The sequence below is a fragment of the Rhinichthys klamathensis genome, unplaced genomic scaffold (genome assembly GCF_029890125.1).
Source record: "Rhinichthys klamathensis goyatoka isolate OS25496 unplaced genomic scaffold, OSU_Roscu_1.1 h1tg000244l_1, whole genome shotgun sequence".
NCBI lineage: Eukaryota > Metazoa > Chordata > Actinopteri > Cypriniformes > Leuciscidae > Rhinichthys > Rhinichthys klamathensis.
Genome location: NW_026606766.1, coordinates 1,523,213 through 1,550,678, shown reverse-complemented (window position 1 = coordinate 1,550,678; position 27,466 = coordinate 1,523,213). Strand labels below are relative to the sequence as shown.

Below are 27,466 nucleotides of genomic sequence, written 5' to 3'. Positions count from 1 at the left end.
CTGCGCGATCGGTGTATTGCATTTCAGGCATCGCCGGTGACGCTTGTGTACTATGAAAAGGAGCGCGTAGCTCGCGTTGCTTGCTCGCGTTGCTTGCTCGCGTTGACTATGTAACGGCCTTAAGTTCATGCATGCAGGGGCGTAGGAGCCATTATACGTGGGGGGGACATGTCCCCCCCACTATTTCCCAATGTAAGATTTTTTTTTTTTTTTTTTGCATTGCCTGCCTATCTCTGCCAATTTCGGAGTCTCCAAATGAATCCATTCGGCAACTTTTAAATACATAATTCAATTTAAAAAAACGGCCGTATTCTCCAGCTGCTAATCTCGCTGTCAGTCGCCCATGATCGCGCACCGCTCGCGCATGCGCATCTAGCTGACACGGATAATGTACGCAGCGATATATAATGAGTGTTCCTGGGAGATCCTAGTTGCGCGGGATGTGGAAGCGTGCAAAAGTTCCAGAAATGTACATAAAGTGCCCTGGCCTTGAATGACAAGGTAAGGAAAATAATACTAAATCTAAATTAAATAACCAAGACTATGTTGGCCATGTGATTTTTCTCAGGAGATGTTTTGAGCATTTTACTTCAGACACCGGATTATCAGCAAACTGCCAAGAGAACTGCTAGCTGGCTACTCAAAATAAACTAGCAATCTATTCAGGCAGCATATTTGTGTTTGATCTGTGTGAATTACAGAAATATAAGACTTGCTAGACCTACTTTTAGCTAGGAACCTTTCCACAAGGATAGATAGATTTTATTTTTCAATCTATCCTTGCTAAGCTAGGTGGTTAATGGAAATTAAATCAACCATTTATTTGAGTTTTTAACAGTAATGTAAATGCTAAATGTCCTAATACCTGTTGATACTACAACAATGCAAAGTATATGCTCTTAACCTTGCAGTTTTTTACATATCATGTAAGACTCATTTTCTCAGTTTCTTTGCACAAAATTCTCCAGAAAGTGCCATTTAATGGATTATTTTTCAAAAAAATTCCTAGGGGAGCATAACCCCCCCGGACCCCCGGAGAGCCCACATAATAAATCACAATTTAATCACTGCTTAGAACCAAACTAAGTAATACAGTCTGTTCCCATAAGTCATTAGAAATTAGCATTTGTGCCTTATATATATAAAAAAATATATACAACATTTTTTTTTTTTTTTTTTTTTTTTTACCCTGGCTACATATTTTTCTTTGTTGTACATTTGAATTGTTTTTTTCCTTCTATTTCTGTGTCTGCCTTAATAAAAAAAGAGCAGTTTTCCGTTATGCCATTTTATTCTGAGTGTCGTCGAGATTTTTGGAAATGTATAAATAAAACTTAATAGAAAAAAAATATTATAAATACCAATGTGCGTGTAGCTAGGCTACTAAATAATAATTTAGCTTTTTGTAACTTATCTCTTACATTAAATTAAATACCTGTACAATACAGTTTTTAGTGTGTTAATGATTGTCCAGTAGAACACATTTTAGGCCTATCTTGTAGTATTCTTGAACTATGTTGTGTTAAGGGATAGTTCACCCATAAAGGGAAATTCTGTTATTATTTACTCACCATCAAGTTGTTCCAAACCTGTATGAAGAAGAAGATATTTTGATGAAAATTGTTAATCAAACAGTTGATGGGCACCATCGACTTCCATAGTATAGCCTACTATGAAGAAAAAAAACTATGGGTCCCATTAACTGTTTGGTTAACGAAATTCTTCAAAATATCTTCTTTTGTGCTCAGCAGAAGAAAGAAATTCATATAGGTTTGGAACAATTTGAGGGTTATATGATGACAGAATTGTCATTTTTGGGTGAACTATCCCTTTAATCAGGGTATCCGCGGGGTCTTGAAAAGTATTAAAAGGTGATAAATCAATTTTGGGAAAATTAAGACCCTTAAAAAGTATTAAAAAGTCTTATCATTGCTTTATAAAGTCTTACATTTTGAAAGTATTTTTTCTGAATTAGCTGTCCAACAGTTTGAGTCCCAAAAACGTCGTAAAAGTGTGTGAATTTAGTCTTTTTTATTAAAAAAACGAAGAACTGAGGCACATGTCAGCATGATTGTTGTTGAGGGTGGAGCAAAGTTTTGTTTTGTTTTTTAATAAACTTTGCTTTGATTTACTATCCCAGCCTATTTGACTTTTTTTTTTTTTATCAGAGTGGTCTATAGTCTTTATCACAAACTAAAACTGTTAAGTTAAAAGTATCACTGATGTAAATGGTAACAGCTTGAAGTGGCGGTGAGGTATTAAAAGATATTGAGAAGGTCTTGAAAAAGTCTTGAAAAGGTATTAAAATTAACTTCAAGATTCCTGCATATACCCTGTTAATGTTAGTGTGTGTGGTTCAGCGCCCTCTGGAGGAAGTCAAATGTGTGCAACATGTTTTCAGTTTCTTCATTTCTTTGTGACACTGCCTCCCTGTGGCTGATACATTATAGTAGATTAGAAGAACCTATAGGCCAATAAATGGAAAACTTCTGATCTAAAAACTGATCTTTTATAGAGTCATGCTTTTGCAAATGTTTTACAACTGAATTTTTCTCTAATCTTTGTATCATTTATACTTAATTTGTCTCCACTGCTCTCTGATCTGATAGTCGGAGTATTCATTGCTATATTATGTAACTTGGCATATGAATATGGTAATATTTCATCAGTGCTGGGTAGATTACTTACAAATTATAATCGGTTACTGATTCTAAATTCCAAATTGTAGTTAGTAAGGAAATCCATTACATTACACATTTAAGGTGATATAATCAGACTGATTACTTTTGAGTTATTTTAAAGTGTCTATTGTTGAAAGATTATTTATAACATACATTCTAGTGCCGGTGAGCAGCTGGTTAAAATAAGAATGAAATAAAAGGAAACACAAACAATCTCAAGTGTGAAGTGTGTAAGCAAGCTTTAAAATAAAAGGGTCATATTTTACATGTCAAAAAGACCACTAAAAGAACATTCTTATAGTTTAGTAGCTTTTATTGTGTTGATAACAGTTTACATATAGTGATTGCATTTTAAAGTGCCAGCCTTACTGAGGAGACCAGATCGCCCTCCTCACATTCAACATTTACAGTCAACACTTTACTGAGGAAAAAGATTATTGTGCATTTGTCAAAAACATTGATCATTAAATAAAGTAATCTTTCACATGTTCTAAAGACAACAGCTGAATCTTAATAATAAACCTTTAATAAATATTTATATTAACACAATCTTCCAGCATCCTGAGGACATCATTTCCATCCTTCCCTCTAAGTTTGTGCTTTTTGCTTTATTGTTTTCTTTTGTGGTTTCTTCTCTTCATATATATATATTTATATGATGCTATAATCGCCTGAGTTGAATATCAATAATCAGCATTAAACATCTGGTTACTAACCTTCAGATAATTGATAGGATTGCTTGTAACATTCAGTCAAAGATACACACACATTAACATTATAACACTAACACACTGATTGCACAGAGTTAAGGGCCTGAACAACAATAAACATATACAATATATTCATATTTACTGTATATAAATGTCTATAGATTCATACTATAATTTATATGCTTGCTTATTTCAAAGAATATCGAGTATATTGTAAAATGTATGGCACTAGTTCTGTCTTTGGCTCACAAGTACACTACAGGACTATTAAACATTAGCCTAAACTTAATTGATTAAATATATCTTGTCTTAAAGTACAAATGAAGAACCGTTACAAATGGGAGAAATACTGAACCTTTAAACACTGCTCGGCCGCAATATAAATAAAGGTCTTTGTTTATCTATTTTTATATCGTTTCAAACGGAAAATTCTTATGTTTCACCTCACAAAGGTGTTGATTAACCACTTTACATGACCTACTAACAAGGTATAAGTTCTAGAAACACAACACTAAAATACAGATCAACCACTGGTTCACACACAGACCCCACTACTACACAGAAAGGGCTTCGAGCTTCATTAAAAGCGTGGTGCGCCTTTGCTCGTCTTTATCTTGCATTTACAAACCGAAGCACCGGCTGTTCCACATGATCCCAGTGGACTTGCTGTAAGGTGACCGTGTATATACTAGGGAAAAGCTTGCTTCCGCCACGCAACAAAACAATAAAGGTAATTGCTATACCTTTATCTTACAATTCAGATTTTTTTTTTTTTTTTTTTTGCCAGGTAAAATTGTTTTATTTGTAATTGTAAGTTTATATCTCACAATTCGAACTTTATTTTTTTGGCGATTCCACATTTTTATAACTCTCAATTCTGACTTTTTTCTCAAAGTGTGAGATATAAAATCAGAATTCCAAGAAACTCTTGGCACATTTTTTTCTCCCAATTACATTTTGAGTTTATATCTCAAAATTCTGCGAAAAAATTCAGAATTGTGATATAAACTCGCAATTATAAAACACTTTTTTCCTTACAATCATGATGTTTTTCTCACAATTCCAAATTCTTATAATAACTCTCAATTCTGACTTTTTTTCTCAGAATATAACTTTTGTGAGTTATAAAGTCCGGATTCTGAACTATAAACTAACAACTGCGCGCACAAAAAAAAAAAATCTGAATTGTGAGATAAAGAGTTTATTTTTATTTAAAGGTGGAAACAAGCCTCCATACTATACAGGCTGTGTAATCTGTAAGTGAAAGATCTACAGACATTGAGAAGAAGGACAGAACATATTGGACCACAACACGACGAATAAACATAGCCAGTAAATGCGTAGACCTCACGACTGTCCCGTCGAGTGGATGAAGGAGATGCTTTAGACACAGAGCTGCAGTTCTCTGCTCTTACAGGTCCTGACCCAGCCTCTCGATCTCGTCGATCAGGAAATCGATGTCTGACATTGTGACGGCATGATTGGAGACCACCATTCGGAAGAAGTTGACTTTGTCTCCCTGTGGTTGGTACCCTACCATGGTTGTGCCGCACTCCATCATCAATGCCTTGATCTTCGGCGCCACCTGCAGGGGAAAACAGAGTCCTTATGACACCAGTTACTGTAGTTACTCTTGATTTGGTAGTTATAGGAGATGATGAAGTACCCTGTGTAGCTTCTCCCTTCGTTCGTCTCCGTGTGGCATGCCACGCAAGCTTGGCGGAATATACCAGAAGCAAACATTTGTGTGCTGGGGCTGTAGAGAGCAAAATAAAAGCCATTACATCCAGTGTTAGGTAAGCAGTTCTTTCAATCTATAAATATGTGTGTTCCAGATACAAACCTGGCCCTCAAAGACCATTTCATATCCCTCACGGTTCTTGATTTTATTGTAGAGATATTCAGAAATCTCCAGGCATCTGTCAATGTGCTGCTCAAACCCAATTGTGCCCTGCATGGATACAATTCACCAGGCACAATAAAAATGTTTTCCTCTACAAAATATTTAATGCTAGAGCCACATAATTGTCTTTATATTAAAAGTTGGGGTAACACTTCATTTTAAGGTACATGTACTTACTATAGTAATAATATTAAATGATGCATAATTACAACTAACCCTAACCCTATAGTAAGTAAATAACTATAGTTAATTAATACTCATGTAAAGCAAAATATACTATATTGCAAATCTCAGTTTGTTTGTCGCAAAAATGTACCTCTCTATAGCCTATATTAAGTGGGATATATTTATATCCAACTTTTTTTCACATACATACAGTATGCGAAAAAGGTACAGCAACATATAGTCTACTATATAGCAAATCCCAACTCTTTGATTGTTTACATCATCATAAAATGTAACTGTATAATCACATAGCTCTATATAAAGTTGAATATACAACTTTATATTGCATTCATATAGTACGCTCATGTAAAGCAACTACATACAGCAGCAAATGCCTGATTTTTTATTTAGTCACAAAATGCAACTAAACTATTGCCCAGCTCTTTATATAAAGTTGGATATACAGTATAAGTGTCCAACTTTATCCGCATGCGGTGATACTTTATATCAAATCTCAACTGCTTGATTGCTTGTATCGTGGAGAAATGTAAACTATAATCAGCTCTGATCTGCTGAATGTGACATGAAGATATCATAAACATTGAAATATGATTTTCTTTAAGGTTGTCGCTACAAATAAATTTGACTTGACATAATAGCGGCTGCTGGGACGCACCTTGGCCTTCCACATGAGCCAGAATTTGAAGATGTCTACATGTCTGCCACACTGGATGGCCTTGTCTCCGGTGTCGTAGTTCACGTCGTACTGTTTGTCTGGTTGGAAGAGATATCCGGCACACATGGAGTTGCAGCCCTGCAGAATGCCCTGAAACAGAAGCACAGCGTATTCAAGTCCCTCTCAAATGTGATCAGTAGCTGTATTAACTAAACCTGATCTACATGCATTCATTTAGCAGATGAATATATCCACATCAGTTAGGTGTGTAACTGCATAGCCAAGATTTTGGTTTAGACTTGTACACAGGGCCTTAAATGAACACTCGCCAAATAAAAATCGGCGTTGACGACGAGTATATGAAACGGTGTCACTCACCAGTTGGCCGGTAACATTTTTTTTTAATTCTAACAATGCATGAACTTGAACAAACTTGAAAGGGATAGTTCACTTTGAAATTAATTTTTGATATGTTTTATCTCAAGGGCATCCAAGATGTAGGTGTCTTTGTTTCCGCAGTAGTTTCAACTTTGATATTTTTAGGTCTTTTTAGGTAGATATTCATATAATGCAGGTCTATGGTCACCACCTCAAAGAGCATGCACAGAGAAGTCCAAATTAAACATGATTTAATGACTCGTAAATGTAAGTACACATTGATGGCCTAAGACACGAAACGAGCGGTTTGTGTGAGAAAACGAACAGTATTTATATCGTTTTTACCTCTTGTAAACACAGCCATGTCAAAGTGATCTGAGGGCGCGGGCGCTTCGGTCTGTGCGTTACAAGAGGTAAAAACGATATAAATACTGTTCGTTTTGTCACGAATTGTCAGGAAAGTTTAAGCCAAGACAATTTAAATATTCAAGCGCAAGAAGACGCAAAAGGGATACATTTCATTCCTCGCGCTAGTTGGAAAGTTTTGTTTGCGAATCCATCTGAAGCGTGCGCGCAGAAAGCCGCATGCGAACAAACACTAAACTAAGCTATCTTTCATGTCTTCTTGCACTGGAGCAGACAAATTCACACAAAATTATGTTGAAAGAAATAGCAAGTATCCTAACACTCTGATATGTCTTAAGTGAATGTAAACAATTGAGAAAGTAAACACATGTGTTTTAGGCCCCATAGTTTCAGCAGTGTATAGTGTAAATGCAAACATCGGATACGGGTCACTTTTAAAAGATGATGTAAGCGGGTCGTCCAAAAAATCGGATATAGTCAGAAAATCGGATTTGGGCATCAAGACCTGCAGTGTAAATGCAGCCTTAGTATCAGTATATTAGATCCATGCATTCGCTCTTATAGTGACAGCAGCCTAATATTCCTGATGCTGACTGTGTTTTTGTTGTCAATCAAACAACAAAGGACAAAGAAAAAAATCACTCACTGCTCTTGACTAAATAGCTTTTGTAACTTTAATAAGGATTAATTAATACAGATGTTTAATTTATACAGTGAAGACTATGCAATGGTGTTTTACATTTGCATACTTTTAGTACATTTCTGTAGCTGAAAACTACCGTCAGACCTGAAAAGCTCTGTTTATTTGATTTGTATATTTGTTATATTGTATTTATTTGTCCTTTTGCTTGTAATTTGATTATTTGTTCTTTTTTTTTTTTACTGGTCTTTAATAATGTTTTGAATGTGTATTAGTTAAGCTAGTAGTTTTAGCTGTGGTATCGAAATTGCAATAGAGAATTGTGTATTTTCACTTGTTAAAATGTAGGTGTCATAACTCCCTGTTTTTGCAAAAACAGTTTCATGGCTGGTAAAAAATATAGATGGCCATTACATTTTCTTAAGTCACCGGCCATTAGCAGGTTTTGGCTCTGCTTGTACATGTTCAATACTGTTCAGAGGTTTGGAGTTGGTAAGATTGTTGAATGCTTTTGACTTAAGTCTCTTCTGCTTATTTGATCAAAAACACTGTAAAAAAAATATTATTACAATTTAAAATAACTGTTTTCCATGTGAATATATGTAACTGTCATTTATTGATCAAAGCTGAATTTTCAGCATCATTACTCCAGTCTTCAGTGTCACATGATCCTTCAAAAATCCTTCAAATATGATGATTTGCTGCACATAAAATATTTCTGATTATTATCTATGTTGAAAACAGCTGTGCTGCTTCATATAAAACAAAATCCGGATTTTTTTTATGAAAAGAAAGTTCAGAAGAACAGCATTTGAAATAGAAATATTTTGATCAATTTTATTCAGCCCTTAATTTTATTTAGGGGGAAAAAACCTTTTGAACAATAGTGTATATGTCTGTTTATGTCCAAGTCTCACCTTGTCTCTAACCAGGATGGCTGAACATTGCAACGGTACTCCCATCATCTTATGAGGGTTCCACGTGACAGAGTTTGCCCTGAAACAAACAAACGAGAGGGGTTTCAGCTCACACTGCACCTTACCTGAGATATAGTCATTTTAGCACCTCAGCGCCGATGGTTTTTACACACCTCTCAACGCCGCTTAGCTTGTGACGGTGTTTCCTGGACATCAACAGTCCTCCGCCCCATGCGCCCTGGAGATTTACTCATTCATTTATTCAGTGATCCATACACTATATTCATGTATTTAGTTACCAGCGAATCCTGAAAGCACTGATTGAAAATGCATGCATTTGAGTCAAACTTACATCCACGTGCAACCACAGGTCGTACTTCTCGCAGATGTCGGCAATGTCATTGATGGGATCGAATGCTCCATATACTGTACTACCAGCCGTCGCATTCACAAACAGTGGCACGTAACCCTAAAATACACATTTAAAATCACATTCACTGTTGATAGTGCATGGCCTAAAGATAATGCCCGAACAGCAGAGTGCCACTTCATTAACTGAAGCACGTAAAGGTCAAATCATCCATCAGCTTGAGGAGGATACCTGCCCCAGTATTGATCCACTGAACTCTTCAGGCACAGAGGTTAAATACTCTCACTCACTTGTCTCAAGAGCACAGAACAGAGCAGTGTAGTCTGTGCATTTACACACCTTCTGTTTAGCATCAATGATCTTGGCCTCTAAGTCAGCAGGTATGACACGCCCCCTAAACAAGACAGCCAATTAGGTATAAGTGGGAGGGACTATAAAAGCAAATAAAACATGAGCTTTGAAAGAAAGTAACCAAGTGCTTGTATATATATATAGTTTTGAGCTTTTTATTCTTATGTAACTGACACAGAACTGTGCTGTCATGATACCTCTCATCTGTCTTCAGGAGAATGACGTTTTCTTTTCCAAATCCCAGTACAGCTCCAGCCTTTTTGATTGAGTAATGACTCTGCAAAAAAATAAGCAAGTGTTGCCAGTCAACCAAAATGGCCAAAATACTATAGATAGAATAGAATCAATTACTTACACTACAAAAATAAATATATGACCCCCAGAGGGCGACAAATCCTCTGTTTGACTGCCGTGTGTGTACTCACATGTTCAGATGTGAAGAGCACGAGTCGTGGTGCTGCTGACATGCCTTTGGTTTTGACTTCTGGGAAATACTTATAACGTGCAACCATCACACTGTACATGTTTGATATGGCACCACCTGTGAACAGATGAGCATTCAGTGTATTTCAGCGCCTCTCACATCACAGCTGTGTGAAATTAAACGTGTCAAAGGAATTAAGCCAACGTGAAAATACGTCATAATTTCATCATCAGCCTACCTATTTTTATGCATAATATATGGTCATTGTTTTTATTACATGTTTTGAGGGAACATCATACGTTTGTAATTGTAATATTAAATAATTTTGGATTATTTCGATTGATTTTACCTGGTGAGAAGAGTCCATCGCCATCCCCGTTCGGCCAGCCAATCATCTCTCTCATCTTCTTTAGGGTCAGCTGCTCCATCAGAACAAACACGGGCGCGATCTCATAGGTGAACCTGAACACAAACACCAAATGAAATATGGTCAATATGAGCTTCGTTTGAGATTAATATTTATGACAGTCATATTATGTAGTCACAAGAAATAGTTTTGTTTAGTTTAACAAACAAATCACAGTGTAAAGAAATGATCAATAATAAAACAAATTACACTTAAAAAAAATCACATTCACATTATTTTAATTGATGATTTTTGATTGGCGAGTTAGTTTTGGAACTCGATTCTGATTGGCTTTCCAAGAATGCTGATTGATAGATATGGCGTTACAATGTCAGGCTACAATAGCTACGCTTAAAATATGGAAGCATTATTTCCGCCACAGAATAAAAAAACAGACTTTTTTTCTCAAAATTGCATGATTTGACTCACAAATGCGATTTATAAAGTCAGAATTGGAGATAGCCTATAGCAACTCACAATTGCGCGAAAAAAAGTCAGAATTGCGAGAGTTTACTGAAACAAGCTTATACTGTGTGGTGTTTTTCTTTTAATTTTTTTTTAATGAAACTTGACTTGGTTATGAGGTTCGTTTGAGATTTATATTTATGACGTCCATAGCTCTCCAAATCGTCAAAATCAGGCAACAGCTTCTTCAGAGATTCACAGTCCCTGCAGACACTGTTCCAACAGAGGAATATTCTGTCCCTCTCGGCTGCTTTGAATATCGCTAATTAAAAGACGGCTGTGATAGACTAGATAAGGGCTCATTTCAGGGTGTTTTAATGAAGGGAGTCGGTATTCTGATGGCTATCTGTCCGTCTAAATGCAGGAGTAACTTCAGTCTGACGGGGGACAGCAGCGCACAAATGAGCGGACGGCTGTGCGCGCCTGATAAGAACACACTCCCGCACACATCCATCTCATTCAGACGAGAGAGGGACGAAAGTGTGATGAACACAAGTAGGACAGGGAACAGCCCCGGGCAGACACATTGTTCAGCTCCGTCACAAAAGGAACAAAGATTTAAGACAGTAAAAAATAACCGAGAATCATCAATAACATGCAGCTAAAACATGACTCCGGCTGTCATAATGTCATATAAATAGAACAATGTATTTTCCCGCAGTTCTTACACGTGTTGGATTTGACAAATTGCATTTTCATGTACAAAGGAGGAGAAATCAACCGGAAATTGAATACCTGTCTGAATATTGTGGCGGTGGCACAATGTATATCGGGACCTTTTACCATTGGACTATTATGAAATTGTGTCATATACATTTGCATACATAAAGTCATAATCACATGCTCACTATAGGCACAATACCTGATCAAGAGAACAAGAGATGAACCATCATTTTCGTTGTGACAGTGTCTTATTAATGGATAATAACATTTAATTGAAAAGTGATTTTTTGAGTAAATACTGTGTGTAAAAAATGTCTCATCTCATTTGCTGTATAATGCACTGAATATATCAGCATTATATTGGCCAATATTGGTCTCTAGATATCAATATCGGCATTAACCACTGAAAATCGTTTATCATAGAGACAAAAGGGCTTTTAGCAACACCCTAAAACCCACACAAGCTCGATGAAATCCCAAGAAACCAGCCAAAACACCACTTACATTTTATGTAAAAATCTCTTTTTTGTCTTTTATGTGAAGCTATTTTGAGGGTGTATGAATACTTCTTTGTGTGTGTGTGTGTGTGTGTGTGTGTGTGTGTGTGTGTGTGTGTGTGTGTGTGTGTGTGTGTGTGTGTGTGTGTGTGTGTGTGTGTGTGTCAGTCCATTAGCTGCCGGTCAGTGTGTGTCACCGTTGATGAGAAATAATGGGTCTAAATTAGTCACGGTGAATAATGACAGAATAAGCAGCATTTGCAGCATGTCCATTCACAGAACAGGACACTCCCCACTCTCTTCTCACAAAGCCCTTTGTGTGTGTGTGTGTGTGTGTGTGTGTGTGTGTGTGTGTGTGTGTGTGTGTGTGTGTGTGTGTGTGTGTGTGTGTGTGTGTGTGTGTGTGTGTGTGTGTGTAGCAGCAGCTGAAGCGACAATCTCAGCAGTGCAGAAATGAAACATTCTAAAACATTGCAGGTGAAATCCTTCAAAATGGGGCAGAGAGCAGTGGGAGGCGAACACAACAGCTTTATCCCTCGAGCCACAGGACGGCATAATGTGGGAGAGAAGGAAAAATGTTTATCCCGAGATTTTGAGCGTCTGAGAAAGCTTCAGCGTAAGAGTGAAGAACTAATCAACAGAGAGACTCCCACACTCTCATCTAGTGAACTAACACACCTCTGCCATTCGTACTTCACGTATAAAAGCACTGTCATGACTCCATCTACCATTCAATACAAATATAGTGCTTTTTAACATCATGCTTTACAGGAATAAAATATGAAGAAAGGGCAAAATTCAAGGTTTAATACAGGAAACCGGCCAACACCATCGATCACCTCTTGACTTCTCAAATGTCAGCAGCACTTGTGGATGTTTTTATTTATACTGTTAAAGCAAATGTCACAAAGAAAACACTATGCTTGGTGTCTACTGCATAAGAAACAAAATGTGAACAATGAATTCAGATATGGTGTTCATATTAGGATTGTGATGTACTCAGTCAAACAAATAGTGTTATTCATGAAAAGCATGAAAAAAAGCTAAATTGTAAACACACATATTGGGTCAAATTGGGTAAAGTTGTTGCTTTGTCAGCCTCATTAAATGTTTTTCACTGAGCTTATCTCTCTGGGACTGGCTTTTTATATGCGCCCTTCAAGTTGGAAATATTGGAATTCCGAGTTCTAAGCAGATAAATGACTGAGCAATGTCATATTTACAAGCGGGAAACTCGGAATTCTACCAGTTGCCAAGTTGTGATGTCATAAGGGGCATGTCAAACTGAAACACCGATCTATCATATAGATAATAAATGGGAAGCAAGTCTATCCACCTTATTTGGCACCTTGTTCATAGACATACGATTCACGAGGCGCTGTAAATAACTAAAAGAATAACAAAGAGCAGTTAACAGTAAAACTATTTGCACTACAAAGCAGTGTTTATGATTATGATAATAAATTAAAATATTATGATATGTCAAATGCCAGTCGCAACATAGGGCTTAGTCAGGTAAAATACCAACACATTCTCATCCCAAGGCGTCATCTAACTGACACTTTTGACCATGCGTCAACATGCCGACGCACATGGTACTTAAGCGTCAGTTAGATGATGCTTCCGTTATGGGTAGGTTTAGGTCTGAGGTAGGGTTAGGGTTAGACCACTAGGAGGCGCGTCTCATATTGACGCTTAAGGGGTACCATGTGCGTCGGCATGTTGACCATGGTCAAAAGCGTCAGTTAGATGACGCCTTGGGATGAGAATGGGCTGAAAATACACTCAAAAAATGATTTATTGATGCCGTCCACTTTATTTAAAGGGGTCATATAATGCCATTTTTGTACAAGCTAATATGATTCTTTAGGGTCTAAATTAAAAGTTTGTAATATACTTTAATTAAAAATTCTCATTAGTATTGTAAGAAAACACTTATTTTACCTGGTAAAAACAGCTCTGTTTTCAGCACGCCTGCGCACATCAGAGCCGGCTCTGGCGTACACCGTTTGTAACACAATAACACAATAACCATAATACGTTGTTCAGTATAAACGTGGGATTATGCATTATATTGAGAACGTCATACATAGAAAACATGCCGTAATGTACCCTGAGTGTAAACCTTAGACGCATTCATTGTGAAGCGTGCATCTAGCGATTTACAAGGATTAATATAAATATTAATATAAAGTTTAATAAAACGTTACACTCACTTCAGTTGTTCTGGAGATTCAGCAGGAACACGAATATCTGGTACCGATCCTTTATTCAGGAGCAGCTTCTTAGCAAAACCAGCTTTATACTGACCCTCGTTTATAAAGCAGTCTGCTGAGAAATGATTCGCGCAAACATGAGAGCATTGACGTTGCTCGTGGGGAATATTCCCTTCGAAAACAAACTCAGCCACTGCGTCTTCAGCGGTTCGGATTCAGGAACATTAAAATGACTGTGTTCGTTATTACACCCAAGAACAGAACACCACAATCGCTTAGACGCCATTCTTCTCATAGACAGTGCTCCAGCATATCAACAATGACCGCGCCGGTCCGCGCAGACTATGATTGACAGCTGGCTCACGAGCGAGGGCGGGTCTGTGTTGAAACGCTCCTGTCAATCAACAATCGTGGGAGGGGCTTCCGAGCGTGTGACGTCACATGGTCGAACGGCTCGATTTGAGACTGGGGAAAACATATAAGGAGATTAAAACAAAAACACTGGATGGATTTTTATCATTATCTGATGGTTGTGTACAGGCACTGCCAACACACATTTCAGTACAATCAACTTGTAAAAGTGCATGTACCATTATATGACCCCTTTAAATAATTAATTTAGTTTGAACTCTGTTGTATCAGGTTTCTCATTCAAACACGGTTGCATCATGTTAAACTGTTTTCATGTTGAAAGAACAATAGCTCGATCAAATATGAAAAACAGCATTTTCATTTGCCCATTGCACGTGGTGGGATAAGAGTAGTAATAAAGTGTTATTTTATGCATTTTTAGTAAGATTAGAAAATGTTAATGTTCTATTATGTTGTAGCCTATATAAAATGGTTATGTTGATGCTGGAATTGCACATTTACGTTACAAATGACCTAATCCGCTCTTCCGTTAAAAATGATGTCAAGTTAATCAGTTTGCTTAATGTAATAACATTTAGTTGTGATACCATGTACATGCGACATGCACGATACAAGTGCATAGAAATGAATAATCGTCACAATTTTGAATTCAGATAGTTATTTGGGTTAATTGTTCGCAGTAAAAAAAAAAATTCTTTCGTTTAGGCTCCTTCCATTCCTGCATGGCAGCATTACATGTTCTACTGCTTTAGATTTAGTCCAAAATGGGATACAGGGCAACATAAACAGATTTCATGTCAGAAGAGCATCTATGATGCCCTAAAATACTGGAGCTCACTTTATTTAAACAGACCCTATAAATACTTTAATGTTTTCAGCTCTGCTCTTTTCTCTCTTTTGCTCTCCTCCTCTTCGTATGTGGCATGAATTAGCTTAAGAGGATATTAATCAAAGTAATTCCCTATTGCAAAAACCCGTTGTTCATAGTTATGGCTATTTAACAAGGCCTTTCTCACCGTAAGTGACTTCTATTATAAGAAGCTCTCTGTTTATATTAAGAAAGACAGCTGTAATGAAGTGCTCGGTCCTCTGAGATCAAAATGGCCTCTGGGAGTGAAACTCGATGGCCAGACTGTTCAGCCCGCAGGGACACACACTCTCTCCGACTGGCTGGTCCCAGCTGGCACACACTTCCTACCAGCCCACAGTCACACACAATCAATGGGCTGTTAAATAGATTTGGTACAAGTCCATTCTGTGCTTTAGTGTTGTAAGACTCTTCAGTGCTGCACAGTCATAGCTTCATGAAAAAAAAAACCATCAGCTTCAGCTTTATAAATGGGATAAAAGGCTCATTTTCACCTGATGAACTGGTTATAAAGGCTATATCTAAGTCTTGTTGCACAAATCCTTGTTTTTTTTATCAGTGGTAATGATTTGGGTGTGCACTTCTGCTTCCATCGCCCCAATGTCAATGGGAATTTTGTTAAATGTCTGAAATGTCTGGTGAACACAAGCTCAAGGTATCTTCACGTTTGATTCTACAACATCGGTAATACCCCACTTGTGATTTGTTAAAGTTTTACTTGTCTTGAAAAAGGTGGTTGCTGTCAAGTGTCTCAATGGGACTATAGAGGTTGTCGGGGACATTAAACATCATCAGCCAAACAGAAACTCGTCTACTCACTAGCTTTCACAGCCTTGCTGTATTTATAATCATGCTCTTGCAAACTATTCTAACTCAAACTTTCAGGGAAAATGCTTTTAAATAAGTGCTGAAAGAGCTGATGCTTAATGCTGGTGATGTTGAAGTCATGTGGCCGTGGTGTAGTTCGTTTATAGATTGTATTTAGGCTTCAAAAGTTGTGTTAATTTGTAAAGGTTATCATGATGGAATCATAAACTGTTGTTGGTCACAGTTTGTCGAGGGAACCAGTGTGATGCTAACTTCTGGGATGACCAACACAAATAAATCATCCCTGCAGCCAGCGCTCTATGCCTATGTGTTTTCTGCAACTTAAAAAGGAAAAAAGAAATCTATGTGTCAGTGCAATCTATACTATCGTTTCTTTCCTAATCACCTTTGCACTTCGCATGAGCAACTCATCAGACAGAAATGTCCAATAAAACAGCTCAAGTCAATTTGCTCTTTATATCATGTAGCGCAGCGCCCAAATGTGTAACTCTATGTGCTGATCAATATGCAATCTCACACGCCTGGAGGGCACCGGGTGTTCCAGCAATCAGAGACATCACTCGATGCAGAGTTGACAAAGACAGCGCCTCTAGCCATAGCGTTCAAACAAACCCTTTACATAACCTCAGAGCCACGGAAACACTTACATATGTATCACAAACAACATGTTATTTCCAAATGACCCCACCGAGGGGAGAGGACAGGAGAGGAGAGGAGGAGAGAGGAGAGGAGAGGAGAGAAGAAGAGAGGAGAGGAGAGGAGAAGAGAGGAGAATAGAAGGGAGGAGATGAGAGGAGAGGAGAGGAGAGGAGAGGAGAAGAGAGGAGAATAGAAGGGAGGAGATGAGAGGAGAAGAGAGGAGAGGAGAGGAGAGGAGAGAGGAGAGGAGAGAAGGAGAGAGAAGAGAGGAAAGAGGAAAGGAGAGGAGGAGAGAGGAGAGGAGAGGAGAGGAGAGAAGAAGAGAGGAGAGGAGAGGAGAAGAGAGGAGAATAGAAGGGAGGAGATGAGAGGAGAGGAGAGGAGAGGAGAGGAGAGGAGAGAAGAGAGGAGAATAGAAGGGAGGAGATGAGAGGAGAGGAGAGGAGAGGAGGAGAGAGGAGAGGAGAGAAGGAGAGAGAAGAGAGGAAAGAGGAAAGGATAGGAGGAGAGAGGAGAGGAGAGGAGAGGAGAGAAGAAGAGAGGAGAGGAGAGGAGAGAAGAGAAAAAGAGAGGAGAGGAGAGGAGAAGAGAAGAGAGGAGAGGAGAGGAGAGAAGAAGAGAGGAGAAGAGAGGAGAGGAGAGGAGAGGAGAGGAAAGGAGAGGAGAGGAGAGGAGAGAGGAGAGGAGGAGAGAGAAGAGAGGAAAGAGGAGAGGAGAGGAGGAGAGAGGAGAGAGGAGAGGACAGGAGGAGAGAGGAGAGAGGAGAGGAGAGGAGAGGAGGAGAGAGAAGAGAGGAGAGAGGAGAAGAGGAGAGAGGAGAGGACAGGAGGAGAGAGGAGAGAGGAGAGGAGAGGAAAGGAGAGGAGAGGAGGAGAGAGGAGAGGAGGAGAGAGGAGAGGACAGGAGGAGAGAGGAGAGAGGAGAGGAGAGAGGAGAGGAGAGGAGGAGAGAGAAGAGAGGAGAGAGGAGAGGAGGAGAGAGGAGAGGACAGGAGGAGAGAGGAGAGGAGAGGAAAGGAGAGGAGAGGAGGAGAAAGGAGAGAGGAGAGGAGAGGAGGAGAAAGGAGAGAGGAGAGGAGAGGAAAGGAGAGGAGAGGAGGAGAAAGGAGAGAGGAGAGGAGAGGAAAGGAGAGGAGAAGAGAGGAGGAGAGGAGAGGAGAGGAAAAGAAATGACAGGAGAAGAGAGGAGAGGAGGTGAGAGGAGAGGAGAGAAGAAGAGAGGAGAGGAGAGGAGAGGAGAAGAGAGGAGAGGAGAGGAGAGAAGAAGAGAGGAGAATAGAAGGGAGGAGATGAGAGGAGAAGAGAAGAGAGGAGAGGAGAGGAGAGGAGAGGAGAGAGAAGAGAGAAGAGAGGAAAGAGGAGAGGAGAGGAGGAGAGAGAAGAGAGGAGAGAGGAGAGGAGGAGAGAGGAGAGAGGAGAGGAGAGAGGAGAGGAGAGGAGGAGAGAGAAGAGAGGAGAGGAGGAGAGAGGAGAGGACAGGAGGAGAGAGGAGAGAGGAGAGGAAAGGAGAGGAGAGGAGGAGAGAGGAGAGGAGGAGAGAGGAGAGGACAGGAGGAGAGAGGAGAGAGGAGAGGAGAGGAGGAGAGAGAAGAGAGGAGAGGAGGAGAGAGGAGAGGAGGAGAGAGGAGAGGACAGGAGGAGAGAGGAGAGAGGAGAGGAGAGGAAAGGAGAGGAGAGGAGGAGAGAGGAGAGAGGAGAGGAGAAGAGAGGAGAGAGGAGAGGAGAGGAGGAGAGAGGAGAGGAGAGGAGGAGAGAGGAGAGGAGGAGAGAGGAGAGGACAGGAGGAGAGAGGAGAGAGGAGAGGAGAGGAGGAGAGAGAAGAGAGGAGAGGAGGAGAGAGGAGAGGAGGAGAGAGGAGAGGACAGGAGGAGAGAGGAGAGAGGAGAGGAGAGGAAAGGAGAGGAGAGGAGGAGAGAGGAGAGAGGAGAGGAGAAGAGAGGAGAGAGGAGAGAGGAGAGGAAAGGAGAGGAGAGGAGGAGAGAGGAGAGAGGAGAGGAGAGGAGGAGAGGAAAGGAGAGGAGAGGAGGAGAGAGGAGAGAGGAGAGGAGAGGAGGAGAGAGGAAAATAGAAGGGAGGAGATGAGAGGAGAAGAGAGGAGAGGAGAGGAGGAGAGAGGAGAATAGAAGGGAGGAGGAGAGAGGAGAGGAGGAGAGAGGAGAATAGAAGGGAGGAGAGGAAAGGAAAGGAAAGGAAAGGAGAGGAGAGGAGAAGAGAGGAGAATAGAAGGGAGGAGATGAAAGGAGGAGAGAGGAGAATAGAAGGGAGGAGAGGAGAGGAGAGGAGGAGAGAGGAGAATAGAAGGGAGGAGATGAGAGGAGAGGAGAGGAGGAGAGAGGAGAGGAGGAGAGAGGAGAATAGAAGGGAGGAGATGAGAGGAGAAGAGAGAGGAAGAGAGAGGAGAGGAGAAGAGAACAGAAGAGAGCAGAGAAGAGGAGAGGAGAGGAGAGGAGAGGAGAGGAGAAGAGAATAGAGAGAGGAGAAGAGAGGAGAGGAGAAGAGAGGAGAGGAAAAGAAATGACAGGAGAAGAGATGAGAGGAGAAGAGAATAGAATAGAGGAGAAGAGAAGAGAGGAGAGGAGAGGAAAAGAAATGACAGGAGAAGAGATGAGAGGAGAAGAGAATAGAGGAGAGGAGGAGAGAGGCTGATCTAACTCACATGTTAGTGTTGGCAGTAGAGGTGAGCCATTCTCCAGCGAGACCAATGATGTCCAGTCCAGATGAAAGCTGGTTGAAAAATCTAGGATGACCTGAGAAGAGATTTTACAGGAATTGTAAGAACAGAAGTGCAAGTTAATACTCTTTAATATCATAACATTAATCAACCAGACCATAAATACTTTCTGTATAGACCGCTGTTCAGGAGTCTGGGGTTGGATTCTTTTTATGTTTTTGAAATAAATCTCTAATGCTCACCTACATTTATTTGATCAACAATACAGTAAAAACAGTAATATTGTGAAATATTATTAACATTTCAAATAATTGTTTTACATTTGAAATGATTGTAAAATGTCATTTATTCCTGTGATGCAAAGCTGAATTTCCAGCATCATTCCTCCAGTCTTCGAGATACACTGATGTGTGTTTGTGATGTCACTGGCCTGTACCTGTTCTCACTCCATACTTGAGCGTGTCTCTGCAGTCCACCAGGATCTGCTCCAGCGACTCCGGTTGATCCGACAGCTCCAGGTTGAAGCCCTCCATCCCCTCCAGGAGCTGGTGAGGGTGATGGAAGTCCAGCACTTTGGTGGATCTGTCGAAGGTCTTGCGAACATAATTGGTGAGGATCTCCACCACTTCCAGAAGAAACTGGATTGTGGGTTCCTCGCCATTTTTAGCAGGCAGTAGATCTAGAATAGAGGCAGCATGTAAAGATAAGAAGTGTTTTCATTTATAAAATTGAAATATTAGTGGGGTTGAAGTGATGGAGGTGAAAAGTCTGAATCCACACTGAAAATGTGGGATTTTTCCATTGGACATTTCTAGGTCACTAGTCAATCATGTGAATGAAAGAAGACTCTTATGCTCACCAAGCCTGCATTTGATTAAAAAAAAAAAATACAGAAAAGTATAGTAATGTTGTGAAATATTATTACAATTTAAAATTATGGTTTTCCATTTTAATATACTTTAAAATATAATTTATTTCTGTGATGCAAAGCTGAATTTTCAACATCATTACTCCAGTCTTCAGTGTCAGAAATCATTATGCGTATTTGATATTAGTTATTATCAATGTTGGAAACATGTTATTTTTTAATCTGTGATTTTTGTTAAAACAACAGCATTTATTCAAAATAGAAATATTTTCTAACAGTATAACCTTTATCGCTTTTCAAATAAATAAAGAAAAAAATTACTGACCCCAAACTTTTGAATGTAGTGTATATTGTTGCAAAATATTTATATTTTAAATAAATGCTGTTCTTTTAACTTTTTAATTCATCAAAGAATCCTAAAAAAAGTATCACAAGTTGTAAAAAAAACAATATATTAAGCAGCACAACTTGTCTCCAACATTGATAATGTATAGGCATCAGATCATCATATTAGAGTGATTTCTGAAGGATCATGTGACTCTGAAGACTGGAGTAATGATGCTGAAAATACAGCTTTGATCACAGGAATAAATTACATTTGAAAGTAGGCCTATATTAAAATAGAAAACCATTATTTTAAATTGTAATAATATTTCACAGTATTACAGTTTTTCTGTATTTTTGATCAAATAAATGCAGGCTTGATGATTATCAGAGACTTCTTTTAAAAACATTAAAATAGTAATGTTTCAAAACTTTAGACCGGTTCTGTCGCCTATATATAATGCTTTTAGTTTATATACAATGCGACCATTCAATTCTTTTTCTTTAACTTCTAATTGTTATATTTTCTGATGAAGCAACAATGCGCTAGATTGAAATGTGGCACTGAGAGCGAGAAGTGTGTGTGGTGGTGTGTGTGTTCACCTCGAGCGAACAGGTTGGAGAAGTCCGTCTCGTCGCGTGTGTAGCGCTCGCTGTTGTCGCGCGTCAGCTGGTTCCTCGCGCTCTCCTTGAACGCGCCCACCATACGACTCTTCTCATCCAGACTGTTGTTCTTCTGCAGGAAACCTGCATCATTACAACACGGGGGAGAGTTGCAAAACATATCCTCAGCCTTGATAATGGATGCTATGGACAAAAGTTGTAGGCTATCTCTACGCGCTGATATTTATACCTGGTGATTCCAGTGACTGGGGTTTTAGTGGGACAGCGCTATTTATGGATTGGTTGAGGTTCAGTTCAGATGTGCTACTGTATGACATCAGAGGACATGTAGGGTGTGTTTTTTTTTTTTTTTTTTTTTTTGGAACATGAAACCCGGTCGAGTTTGGCTATATCATCCTTCACAGATTCCGCGTGACTGACCAGATGCTCATCATGTCATTAACAGCCGACAGGCACATTCAATAGATCCATCGAGGATGTTTTATTGGAACATCATGAACATGAACACACATGTTAGGCAAAGCAGAAAGACCTACTTAAGAGAGTCAAACCCAAAAAATACAAAATAGCCTGTTTTTCGTTCATAGTGCATGCATTCTTTATTATTTCGACTGATTTTATTTATGAAGGTCTGCGTAAAGCTATTGTAAAACATGGGTCACAGATGGTTAGCAAGATTATAAAGAATATTTTTCAATATTTCACAGCATATTTCCTTAGAGCATCCGCCTTTCGGTCACGAGGGCCCGGTTGTGTTATCTCTTTCATTTTGAGCTGGACTATCGCACAATATTATCAGAGAGAGCAGGCCTGCGTTAATACTCGCCTCTGCCACCCTCAGCCCATCTCTCATTCAGGCTCGGTTCTGATAAGAGCTAATGACTATTCGATGCCGTAAATCTTTGGAGATTCGCTCCACATCAATAGGCGACACGACTTCATTGCGGCTATCAAATGGGTTTTTTTTTTCTGTTTTCTCTCGTGCTAAAGACCAAATCTCTCTCTTTTTCTCATGCTAAAGGATTTTTTTTGTCTTCACAACAACGTCGAGCATGTTTATTGCGCATGCAATTAAGATACAAATAGCAAATTATTTACATTTTTTATACGCCGAATCTTCTCATTAAAAAATATGATTTTATTTGAGCAATGGTTTACACACTGGATAAGGCATTCATTTCGTTTCTTTAAATCGTTAAGATGAGTCTATTCAGATCCATTTCTGCATGAGCTCTCTCTCTTGTTTTACAGTGTCATTGTTACATATGTTACATGTAGTTACTACAATAAATTATGCAGAATTACACGCAACTAACCCTAAATTAAACCTAACCCTATAGTAAGTATATTTAGTTCATTAATATTACTCAGTACTTAAATATATAATTACAAAGACACCTTAAAATAAAGTTTAATCAAAATAAATAAAAAATACACATAAATGAATGCATATAGAAACAAATTAACAAAAATATAGATAGATAGATAGATAGATAGATAGATAGATAGATAGATAGATAGATAGATAGATAGATAGATAGATAGATAGATAGATAGATAGATAGATAGATAATAATTTGACTAATTATTTACACGCTTTTTAAATGAGTTCAAACGACAGCAGAATATTAAGCTGAGGGCGCGAAAATTCCAGATATTGTTTATACATCAACAATTTTAATGATCATTCAGTTTTTTCCCCTTAGGTTTTAGCATGTAATACATATTACTAATTAGATTAATGTGGTTTTGCAATAACCAGGGCATAATTCTCCATACATGTTCATGTTTTAAACAAAAAGCACACAAGGTAAAAAAATAAATCGAGAGGATCTGGCCTTGAAATACACAAGAGTAAAACGATGTAAAGTTCAGCAGGAGTCAGAGTGGCCACATCCTCCCAGACGTCATCCTCTTAAAAACACCCAATCCTCTTCCCATCTTTTAGCAGGCTATAAAGAGCAGTGTGGCGTAAAAAGACAAGTCGAGAGAGAGAGAGAGAGAGAGAGAGGGAGAGCACCACCCACCAGGAAACTAATAGAGAGCAACACAGGCAGACCCTTTTTTCTCCTGATATATAGAGTTTCAAATCCAGTTACGAAAACCTATCTAAGTGACCGTGAGAAAATATTTCCATCCAGACAGTGATGATTCACACTCTCTACGGGCTATTTTTCTCTTCTCTTGCCTAACAACCTACACAAATCGTGCCTCCAACTCGGGGCTTTATTTGTCAGTTGTCAGTTGACATATACTGACAGTTTTTTCTGTCAGTATATGTCAGTTATTTATTTATTTATTTTTGTCCAGAAAATAATAATGAGAGTGAACAAGGGGTGATACGGGGGAACAAAAGACTAGACCTGTTCACACACTCGCCTACAGGGCAAATAACAGCTCGCTGACCTTTAGTGTGATGGAAACACGCAACGACAGTCTCGTGCTCCATATCTAGGGCATATGTATTCAAACCTGGGTCAACAGAGCAACAACAGCATGGATAAAGGTGCCCTCCACTTTGGCACCTTGACTGACCTCAAGACTGAAATAATGTTGGCACTGTAACTTACCACAGATCTTCATGCCCAGTTTCCTCGTGCATCCGTGCGCAACCCCGTACCACGCGTCGCCGGCTAAAACGAGACGTTTGGAGAGCTGTTCAACATCCCAGAGTTTATTCTATTCTTAATGCTATGGGAGATGCTGTAGAAAGCGCAAAATTAAGGGTCAACATGCATTGACGCAGAAGACAATGAATGTGCGCAACAGATTCGGGTCTTTGCCGAACGTGTGTCTTTTTTCTCCTTCTATGTGTCTATTTCAGGTTTTTTGAAAGGGCTTGATTTTCGCCAAGCGATCAATAGAGGCTATCAGAGAGGCAGGCCGCTAATAGATGGTGGCACACATCCGGCAAAGAGGCGGTTTAAAATAAGCGGGCATGAAATGAGGTCTCGGAATTAATTGAGTGAATCGCTTGTGTTTGACTTGCAGCCGTCACACAGTGAGCCTAGAGAGAGGAAATACACCACTCGAAAAAACACACGAATGACCTCTAGCATTAGTGACCAGACAGATGCAGCCATAAAGTTTAGATGCTGATACAATGGAAAATGAAATAAAATGAACAGTCACTCACAGCAGTAAGCATTTGCACATTGAACATGAATTCAGCAAGGACAAATATCATTTATATAAACAAAATGGTGCAAGTGTGTATATAGAGCGATAAGAAACGAAGGGGAATTATTATTATTATTATCGTCAATAGTTTGAAATGAATGTATCTCTGGGGTGGGTTTTGTCTGAGGGCAGATCTAGCTCGATCTGCCCCAGGCGCGCGCTGTCAGATGAGGCAGAGACAGCGCGCGCCCCTCAGGTCAGTGAGCGTGAGATAGAGCTTGGCAGGGAGATAATAGCAAAACACGCGCACGCACACACACAACAAAACAGCACAGCACAACACATAATGCTTTTTACAATTTATATCAAAATTCATATAGCAGAAAAAACATTGGTAGCCTACTACATCTTCATATTCTTGCACTATTTTTTTAGCATGACATTTTGATTTATTTTGTATCTATCTTACCTAATCAAATCAGATCAAACCAGTTTATTTTATGTATTTTTATTTTTAAAAAAATCTTGACTCGGGCATTTTCAGCATATTTACAAAGGAAAATGTGAATTGGACCGTGATGGCGGGTAATTTCTATAATTGCGCTATTAAGGTGGGTCTGTTAGAGCAGACGATGGCTGATTGCTGTTCTTCAAGCTCCCATAAAACGTGGCAAAATGCAGAGCTATTGTTATAAGATCGGGACCATAATTAAATGCAATTAGGCAGAAGCAGGATGCTCTTATTTGAGAGTAAAATTAAGTATACAATTTGCATGCTATTTTCATTTGTAATCTGCAGAACTGAGACTAAAACTATCTAGAAAAATAGGAAAAATAAAATAACGGTATAAGATTATTATTATTATTATTATTACTACATCTATATAGGCTACATCGATCTCCCTGCAATTGAAGAATTGACATTTTTATGACAAAAACTATAGTCAAATATAATTAAAACTATAATATCGTATTGCAATAATCTTTTTTGTAATAAAACGATAATCAGGGGTTCTCGTTTTAATATCAATTCAATTTAAAAATGCTTTATTGGCATGACTGTAAACTATCTATCTATCTATCTATCTATCTATCTATCTATCTATCTATCTATCTATCTATCTATCTATCTATCTATCTATCTATCTATCTAAAGATAATTTATTATTTGTCTCTCAAGCTGTCAGCTAATAGACATCTCACACGGCACGGTGTGTTTTTCAGGGCAGTGATGAACATCGCCACCCCACGGAGTAAACAAGCCAAGTGAAAAACGCGTTATCCAGAGAGACCTACTTGTGGCAGGTTGTCGTAAATTAGCCGTGTTTGGGTCCATATCACCAGCCGAGGAAGAAGGTGCAGAAGACGCCATCAGTCCTGGAGAAACACCTCACTGCTTTCAGACTGAAGGAAAAAACCCACACTACACACGGAAAATGTGTAGAAATTAGGATAAACAAAGTGATGGCACAAATTACAGTTGCTTATATAAAAAAAAGACTGGCTAATATCTCATATAAAGTATAAAGAGTACTAGCTATATAAAAATAAGCGTTTTTTTTCTAGCACAATTTCACGCATCAAATTCTCCTTATGAAATGGCAGTAATTCACTCCGCGTCACCGGGATAATTTGTCTAGCGCCACGCGCGCGCGCGCTCAGTGTTCTGTCATGTTCAGAAATGCGCTCTGACAGAACAGCGCACATTACAGCACGAGAAAGAAAAAACACACCTAAGAAATAACGAAAAGAACGGTAGGTAAGTTCTGAAGATAGTCCGACCTATATAAGTTGGTATTTTGGATGGCTGTGTTCTCCAGACGCCCCTGTGAGCTCCAGCGCGCAGCAGACCGTGAAGTCTGACTTAATTGGCTCTGTAACGAGGTCTTTAAATCGAATCATTTAAAACGAAGAATCTGTTCACTTCAACCGCAGCATAACAAAGGCGACGAATCAGGACAGAAATAATCATTTGAACGTATTGGTGACGATGATAAATAATATTTCTTTGTTACAGATGATCAGAAGCTTAAACGATGCTCGCAAAAAAAAAAAAAAAGAGAGAATGTATAGAAAAGGAGCTACTTATTGATTTCTCAATTAAGATGATCTTTAAATATCCTCAAATAATGCGCATCAATCACTGTCGGAGTTAGTGAAATATGGGCAAAAAAATCATTGCGCTGCTCATGTGTTAAATTACACCATGTTTTTAGATCATTATTTTGCCAGACGCGTTCCAGTATGAACACAGAAACTGGTTTAAATCTCTACATGCATTTATTATAACTGAATACAAAAGGCACAGTTCAGTTTATGCTCTTCTTTCTCATATTGTTATCTTCCCAATATTGTAGAAAAGAAAAAAAGGGCTTAGATCAGAACGCAGAAGGTGAGCGCTTACCTTGCGAAGTCACAGGTGTCACAGTAAAATCCAGAAAAATGGCACGTGGAGGATGTTTCACAGCGCGTGATGATGTGGCGGTGAGACACTTGATATTAGAAAACCAGAAGAGTGCACAAGAAAATAAAAATCCATCCAGCGCCAAATTCCTGATTCAGTGTTTATCCTTCCAAAGGCGAGAGGAGAATCTCCCAAATTCACTTCAGCTGTATTTTTCCACGGGTTAATATCCACGGGTACTTTCTGAGGATTATTATATGGACTCAAGTCATCAGACACATGAAGTTTAATTCTCCAAGTAATATATACACACACGTCAAAATAGCGTGGGAGTGAGAAAACGGTGAGTGAGAGAGAGAGGGAGAGAGAAAGAAAGGCAGATACATCATGAGGACGAGCTCACATTTTTATGGTTGTTGTTGTTTTGAAAGGACGCAATGAACAAATGAAAGCATTCAATCCTAATGTAAAAAAAAATGTTTTTTTTTTCTTCATTTAATGCACGACTTGTGGATCAGCTCCAGTTATCACCTATTCGAGACATCTGGAAGACATCCACGAGGTGGCAACAGAGAACAGACCAACTTGAACTTGAATGAAGGATTTTGGGCAGCGCCCTGGAAAAACACTTGAGCTGCTCTGTTCATGTCTGTAAGATCGTTCATTTTTAAACCTCTACCTATCCAGCTTGTCAGTACTGGTTTCCACTGTCTGCCGCAGTTTCAGCCCCTGGACAGCTCCACGGGGTCAAGAAGAGAGAGACCGGGGCTAGTTGTCACAACTTCTCACTCCAGTAGGTTTTTATGATAGTCAGTTTCTGTACATTAAAGTCCTGACAACAAAAAGCATTTGAAAGCGTATATATCATTATCTTAACGCATGGAACGATCGGTTTTATTGTGTTCACCTGTGCAACAGATA

At 39.0% G+C, this 27,466-nt stretch overlaps 1 protein-coding gene across 4 annotated transcripts; it reads right to left on the bottom strand.

The window, feature by feature from the left end:
* Nucleotides 1–4,802: 4,802 nt before the first annotated feature.
* gad1b (glutamate decarboxylase 1b) lies at nt 4,803–26,902 on the bottom strand. Of its 4 annotated transcripts, none has more exons than XM_056266070.1 (17): nt 26,546–26,901; nt 25,438–25,564; nt 23,592–23,654; nt 21,001–21,144; nt 19,642–19,884; nt 19,191–19,281; nt 9,931–10,043; nt 9,583–9,698; nt 9,355–9,434; nt 9,146–9,200; nt 8,789–8,905; nt 8,610–8,674; nt 8,437–8,515; nt 6,136–6,285; nt 5,235–5,342; nt 5,058–5,147; nt 4,803–4,976 (listed from the first exon to the last, which is right to left on the bottom strand). In XM_056266070.1, the coding sequence occupies exons 2-17, from the start codon at nt 25,511–25,513 to the stop codon at nt 4,803–4,805; spliced, it is 1,764 nt and encodes a 587-aa protein (XP_056122045.1). In that variant the 5' UTR covers nt 25,514–25,564; nt 26,546–26,901. The 4 variants fall into 4 exon arrangements, with proteins under 4 accessions (XP_056122045.1, XP_056122047.1, XP_056122046.1 ...); XM_056266072.1 differs by lacking the exon at nt 26,546–26,901 and adding an exon at nt 25,924–25,948; XM_056266071.1 differs by lacking the exon at nt 26,546–26,901 and adding an exon at nt 25,875–25,895.
* Nucleotides 26,903–27,466: the final 564 nt, after the last annotated feature.

Coding starts and splice junctions, on each gene's coding strand:
- gad1b (XM_056266070.1), bottom strand. CDS start 25,513: ATGGCGTCTTCTGCACCTTCTTCCTCGGCTGGTGATATGGACCCAAAC. Junction 21,145..23,591: donor ACTGGGCATGAAGATCTGTG/GTAAGTTACAGT, acceptor GTAATGATGCAG/GTTTCCTGCAGAAGAACAAC. Junction 8,516..8,609: donor AAGCTAAGCGGCGTTGAGAG/GTGTGTAAAAAC, acceptor TGTTTGTTTCAG/GGCAAACTCTGTCACGTGGA.